Genomic DNA, 7,101 nt, shown 5'->3' on the forward strand with positions numbered 1-7,101 from the left:
AAAAAAAATAATTATTATTAAACTCACCTCATCCACTTGTTCGTGCAGCCCGGCTTGTCTTCTTTCTTCTTCTTTGAGGACCTGGGAGGAAAAGGACCTTTGGTGACGTCACTTCGCTCATCACATGGTCCATCACCATGGTGATGGACCATGTGATGAGCGCAGTGACGTCAAAGTTCCTTTTTTTAACCCCTCCATCCCAAATTTACTTAGCATTCTGTATTAAGAATGCTATTATTTTCCCTTATAACCATCTTATACAGCAAAATAATAAAGATCGGGTCCCTATCCCAATCGTCACCTAGCAACCATGCGTGAAAATCGCACCGCATCCGCACTTGCTTGCGATTTTCACGCAGCCCCATTCACTTCTATGGGGCCTGCGTTGCATGACAAGTGCACAATATAGAGCATGCTGCGATTTTCACGCAACGCACAAGTGATGCGTGAAAATCACCGCTCATCTGCACAGCCCCATTGAAATGAATGGGTCTGGATTCAGTGCGGGTGCAAAGCGTTCACCTCACGCATTGCACCCGCGCGGAATTCTCACCCGTGTGAAAGGGGCTTTAGGGGCTAGAACTTGGGATCTTTTAATCCCTTGTCCTATTCACCCTGATAGAGCTCTATTAGGGTGAATAGAACTTCACACTCTCCCTGCTGCCCTGTGCATAGTACACACAACAGCAGTGAGCTGACCATGGCAGCCAGGGCTTTAGTAGCGTTCTGGCTACCATGGTAATCGATCGGAGCCCCAGGATTACACTGCTGGTGCTCCGATCATAACTACCACTGCACCACCAATGAGGAGGAGGGGACCCTGTGGCACTGTCACCAATGATTTTAATACTGGGGTGTTGAGGGGAGGGGGCGAACTGCGCCACCAATGATTTTAATACTGGGGAGGAGGGGTGGAGTACGAACTGCGCCACCAATGATAATTAATATTTAATACAGGAGGCGGGTGCGGCACCTGATGGGTTAACTGCCGCTGATCGCAGCTCCCCGCCAGCACCCGCCTCCTGGATTTGTATTAAACGTTTACTTTTATTGGTGGCGCAGTGCGCCGGCCCCTCTCTCCTCATTGGTGGCAGCAGGCACAGGGGGAAGGGAGAGAGTGCTTCCTTCCCCCCTATGCTGATGGGGAGAACACTGAACGTGTTGAGAGCAGCGTGCTCCATGTTCTCTGATACTAGATTGCGCAATAGCGAAGCCTAGTATTGAAAAAAGGCAAATCCCGGTATCGAGAGCGATATCAAACAAAAGTATCGATTGGGTATCGAAACCCGAAACAAACCTACTGTGCTACATCTCCTGTTTAACATTTGTGCATCATAAATATCAGTAATATTCCCTGTAATTATGTATTAGCCGCTGGTGGCAGTGACATTACCTGCACTACATCTCCTGTATAACATTTGAGCATCCTAAATATCAGTGACATTCAGTCTAATTTTTTTGCTGCTGGTGACAGCGACATTACCTGCACTACATCTCCTGTATAACATTTGCCCATCATAAATATCAGTGACATTCAGATACATTTTTTCACCACTGGTGACAGCGACATTACCTGCGCTACATTTCCTGTAGAACTTTTGCACATCCGAAATATCAGTGACATTCAGTTAAATTTATTTGTGCATACACTTATAAAACCTGCGCTACTGTACGTGTGACATACATGCAAGCATATATACCATTTAATATGCAGAAGGCGAGCAGAAAGGGACAGGGAAGAGGCTGTGCTGCTGATGGTGCACGCAGAGACCATAGCCCTGGGCGCGGTGAAACTGGTCCCTGCTGCCAGAGCACAAGAAACACACTCTCCACGATAACTAGCTTCACCACGCCTTGGAGGTGCTGGCCTGCCCTGCCACCAGCGTTTTGTCAGAGCGTGTATTTAGTGCTGCTGGGGGCATAATAACTGATAAACGTATCCGCTGACCGATTGACTCTTATAAAAATGAACAAGGCCTGGATTGCCCCTGACGTCTCTACTCCACCATAGGAAAGTGGCGGAACATATAGGCACTCTAAATGCGGCTTTTATGGTGTATTGAATACACTGTATTCCCATGCACCCCTTCCACCACAAAACTGGGTATATGGTTCAATCTTCCTTTTCTTGTCTAGTGATGAGCGGCATAGTCAATATTCAAATTTGCGATATTTCTCGAATTATTGGCCAAATAGTCACCATAAATGAGCAAATTTGAGAATTCGTGATCTCCAGTCATTATTTACTTGATTGCGAAAATCGGCAATGTAATATATTCGCGATAAAAATTTGCGATTAGAATATTTGTGATCAACACTATTCGCAAATACGAATATATATCACTATGTTCTAAATATTAGCAAATTCTCAAAGTGGCAATATTCGCAATTATAATTCGCAATTCAAATATTTGCACTAAACACTATTCTTGTCCTCCTCCTCCATCATATCAACATGCTTATTAGGCTGCCCTCACTCCCAATGTTTTAGAGGGTCAGCTCAGCAGCAGGACCTCAACCATAATTTTTTTTCGATGGTCAGCTCAGCAGCAGGCTGTCAACCATAATTTTTTCGATGGTCAGCTCAGCAGCAGGCCCTCAACCATAATTTCCTTGATGGTCAACTCAGCAGCAGGCACTCACCCTTAATGTTTTAGAGAGTCAGCTCAGCAGCAGACACTAGCCACTAATGTTTTAGAGAGTCAGCTCAGCAGAAGACCCTCACCCCTAATGTTTTAGATGGTCAACTCAGCAGCAGGCCCTCACCCATAATGTTTTAGATGGTCAGTTCGGCAGCAGGCCTTCGCCCCTAATTTTTTAGATGGTCAGCTCAGCAGCAGACCCTCACCCCTAATGTTTTAGATGGTCAGCTCAGCAGCAGACCCTCACCCCTAATTTTTTAGATGGTCAGATCAGCAGCAGGCCCTCGCCCAAAATTTTTTAGAGAGTCATCAGCAGGTCCTTGCTCCTAATGTTTTTGAGGGTCATCAGCAGGCCATCATTAATAATTTTTCAAGGGTGTGTATGATGCCCTCCTTTATGTGTAATAAAGGATGTATTGGAGTGCTGGTTCCTTATAATTTTTGGCAGCCCTTTCACTTAGTGCATAGGCTTTATTAGTGTAGGAGTCCCAATACCTGAACAATTCTACCACAATGTGAATGAGGCCCTCCTTTATGTGATATATAGGTTGTATCAGAGTGCCTCTTCCTTGTAATTTTTGGCAGCACTTGCACTTTATATACAAGTAAATATACAGGAAAGATTGTTTCCTAACAATTTTTCCTCTAAAATCGATTTTATCTTAGGTTTTGTGCGTATTTATTGTCAGTCTGTAAAAGTGGCGTACTACTCAGACAACATCGTTCCCAGCAGTGACCTGGGAGACAAAGATGCATCCAGACATCCTCCCCATTCGTTTCTTGAACCATTTCACTGGTGTTTCCATCAATTTCTGACCTTTTCCTGTGAACCAGACGCCCTCCTCTCTTCAGAGCAGGGGGTGCCTGGTTTAATGCTCAGGTTCTCCCATTTACTTCCATTGTGCTCGGGTGCTCGGTAGAAGTGTTCTACTCAAGCACTTGAGCACTTTGGTGCTCGATCAACACTAGTACCACCTCAAACTGTGGCATACCAGAAGTTATTTCCACCTGCTCCTTCCTCTTTACTATGATGGCTTCCTATAATAGTTGGTGGAAGGTCAGGTCCGGATGCTGCTTTACCTGCTTTCTTAAAGTTCTACGCAACAGCTGGCTCCTCTTGCCTAAAAAGAATTGATATTGCATCAAAGGTTCTGTGTTTGTGAAGGATGAAGCACTGGATTCCTTTTTCTTTTGCAAAGCAGTCATAAGCTCTCGCAAGCTATTTGCCTATCAGGGCAGAGTTTTATTCTGTCTTTGGTAACGAGTGAAGAACCTTTTCCTCAATAAAGCCTAAGAAAATAGATCCCCATACACGTCCTGGAAAAAGCCAAGATCTGCTTGAATCTCTCTCTTTGGCGCCGGGCCGCAGCATCACTGTTTTTCAGGCTCCTCCTTCCAGCATGCTAAATGCCAATTCTGCTTTTAGATGAAGAACGATATTACACAATAGGGCAGCTCTCTCAAGTCTTTCCTTCCAGTCTTCTAGCAAATATTGTCCACATTGAACTTGAGTAAGTGGCTTAACAGTGCCCCCAGCACTGGCTGAGGCGTCATATCTGTCTCTATCCTGCCGAACTACGTCAGGGTTAATATTGTGCTCTGGTGACAAACACAGCTCCTCTGGCTTTAACTGGACTTTACTGAAGTATTCAATTAAGAGAAAACAATAATATAGAATAGCTTTTTTTGTCAGTGATGCTGCATAAGGCCTACCAGATGGTGATGGTCTATCTTCAGCGGCTAGCCTGCGTGCTGGAGACTCCCACTCCGTCCATGCTTGTTCTAAAACCTGCTCTATAAGTATAAACAGTAATCATGCGTAGTCTTATTCACATTTTCTCTGTTGATTGTGATATTATTTATATTGTGCTGTATGGCATTTTTTTCCCCTTCAAATACTGGTTTTATCTACCCTTTGACTTCATTGTAGCTAGCTGCTCTACGTTTATATGTACATTCACATGAAAGTACTGATGTCTACCCAATAAAGCTATATGTGATAAGAGAATCCCCGTCAGCCGCCATTTAGACTTTTCTTTCAATTATTTCAGAAGAGAACATACAGGACACTTCAGATGAAAAAGGCTGGGATGGGCCGAAACGCGCCTTGTGTCTTCTCTGCTGAAATAAATTATATAAAAGTCTATTGAGACTATACAGCGGCTGCTGGGAATTCTCTTATCATATATTGGATTAATTCCATCAGCGCTACAAACAGATCTTGTACTGAGCAACTTCTTTACAGACTCCTCAATAATGTTTGACAGAAGCTGATGTATATGTTTTATGCATCGGCAGATGTATATAGCGATGTTAGTGGGTGAAGGTTGGGAAAGGAACAGGAAGCACTGGGATTTTGATTACCGCAGACTCATAACTAAGTATGCTGTATTATTAAAGAGGCACTCATTGTACCCTGGCACAACAGTATTAACAGCATTTCAGATATAATTTCCCATTGATTATATACATAAACTTTATAGCAGAGCATTATTTTTATTTTTTAATTGTTGGTTAATACTGTATTTTAAATGCTTTCATGATTAGTTTTTAACATTTTCATCGCAGTCACCAATTATGATACATGCTACATAGTACATTATATATACTCTTCCACTTGTTGTTACATTATAAAACATTTTAATTTAAAAAATATATACTTTTATATGACCGTTCCGTTAACTGGATGCTATTCCTCCTCCAAGCTTTGCCTTTGTAAGTTTAGTTACAGTTACATGTTTTAATTGCTTTATGGAGTGCTTGTTTCACATCCTGATTCCTCAGTGTATAAATGAAGGGATTCATAAAAGGGGTTATAACTGTATAAAGTAAAGATAAGACTTTATTAATCTCTTCATTTCCCACTGTATTTGGACTGACGTACATGGAAATCATGGCACCATAAAAGATGATAACTACTGTAAGATGGGCAGTACAGGTAGAGAACGCTTTTTGTCGACCTTTAGAAGAGGGAATTTGTACCATAGTTAGTATGATCCTCACATAAGATGCTAGTGTAAGGAGACAGGAGCCTAGAAGAATAGTGGAAGCTAATATCCAAGACACAGTTTCCATAGCGTGTGCATTTTTGCAGGATAATTTCAAAACTGGCTGAAGGTCACAAAAAAAATGTTTAATTTGATTAGGCCCACAGAAATGCAACTGAGATACTAATACAATTGCCCCAAAAGTAGCAATAAATCCTGCAGACCATGAACTTAATGACATCAATACACTTGTCCTAGTGGTCATCAGTAATGAATAGTGCAATGGTTTGCAGATAGCAACATATCTGTCATAGGCCATAGCCCCCAAAAGAAAGCATTCAGTAGACCCCAGGGAACCAAAGAAATACAACTGAACAATGCATCCTGTAAATGGCACAGTTGGATTTTCCGTTATGATGTTAAATAACATTTTGGGGATAATATTAGATGTGTACAACATTTCTAAACATGATAAGTTACTTAGGAAGAAATACATGGGTGTGTGCAGATGATTATCTACGTATACAATGGCGACAATTACAATATTTCCAGTGACTGTCACAATATAAATAAATAAGAATATGGCAAACAAAAGTAGCTTTATATGTTTAACACCGGTAAACCCCAAAAGAATAAATTCAGTTACTATAGTTTCATTTATGACTGTCATTCTTATAAAGCAGGATATCTTGTGTAACATGTAAATAGCTGGATGTTACTGATTATTCACTTTATTCACAAAAGCACTTTCTCTTGAAATATCTATTGTTCAGAGTAAAAATATAATAAAAAGAAATATTGAAACATTTGAAGCCGATTTATAGTTACTAAATACTTCAAAATTCTTTGTACTTGATTTTATTAAAGAGAGTCAGTCTATCAGTAGTTTTCATTATGCAAAATTGGTGACAGTGCTATATATGTTCTGGGAAAGAGCAGGACAAACGTACATTTCGAGAAGCTTTTATTATTAGTATAGATGAGTAGAGTTGACCAGACACTTGGAAGTTCGGGTTTGACGGGTTCAGCCGAACTTCAGGACCCGAACTTGACCCAAACTTGACCCCAAACGCCATTAAAGTCAATTGGGACCCGATCTTTGGAGCACTAAAATGGCTCTAAAAATGTCATGGAAAGGGCTAGAGGGCTGCAAAAGGCATCAAGATGTGGATAAGAGCATGGCAAGTGCTCTGCAAACAAATGTGGATAGGGAAATGACTTAAAAAGACATAAAATACATAAAAATAAAAAATAATAATATTGATCTAGGAGGAGGAGGTCCATATGGAGTAGTAGGTTGAGGAGGCAGTGGATGTGGTGGTGTAGGTGGAAGCGGCGGTGGAGGAGGAGGAGGTAGCCTACACTGATTTTTGGTTTTGCTTTTTAATTTATTTTATTTTATTTTATTATTTTATTTTTTATTTGGGTAGACCCCAAAACATTGGGAAATATAAAAAATAAAACTAAGAGAA

General features: G+C 41.3%; 1 protein-coding gene across 1 annotated transcript; it reads right to left on the reverse strand.

The window, feature by feature from the left end:
- Positions 1-5,363: 5,363 nt before the first annotated feature.
- On the reverse strand, positions 5,364-6,299 carry LOC120990775 (olfactory receptor 6F1-like). Its single transcript, XM_040419678.1, has one exon. It carries the CDS (start codon positions 6,297-6,299, stop codon positions 5,364-5,366), a length of 936 nt encoding a protein of 311 aa, XP_040275612.1.
- Between the last annotated feature and the right edge of the window lie 802 nt (positions 6,300-7,101).

This window comes from Bufo bufo, chromosome 2, assembly GCF_905171765.1.
Source record: "Bufo bufo chromosome 2, aBufBuf1.1, whole genome shotgun sequence".
Classification (NCBI taxonomy): domain Eukaryota; kingdom Metazoa; phylum Chordata; class Amphibia; order Anura; family Bufonidae; genus Bufo; species Bufo bufo.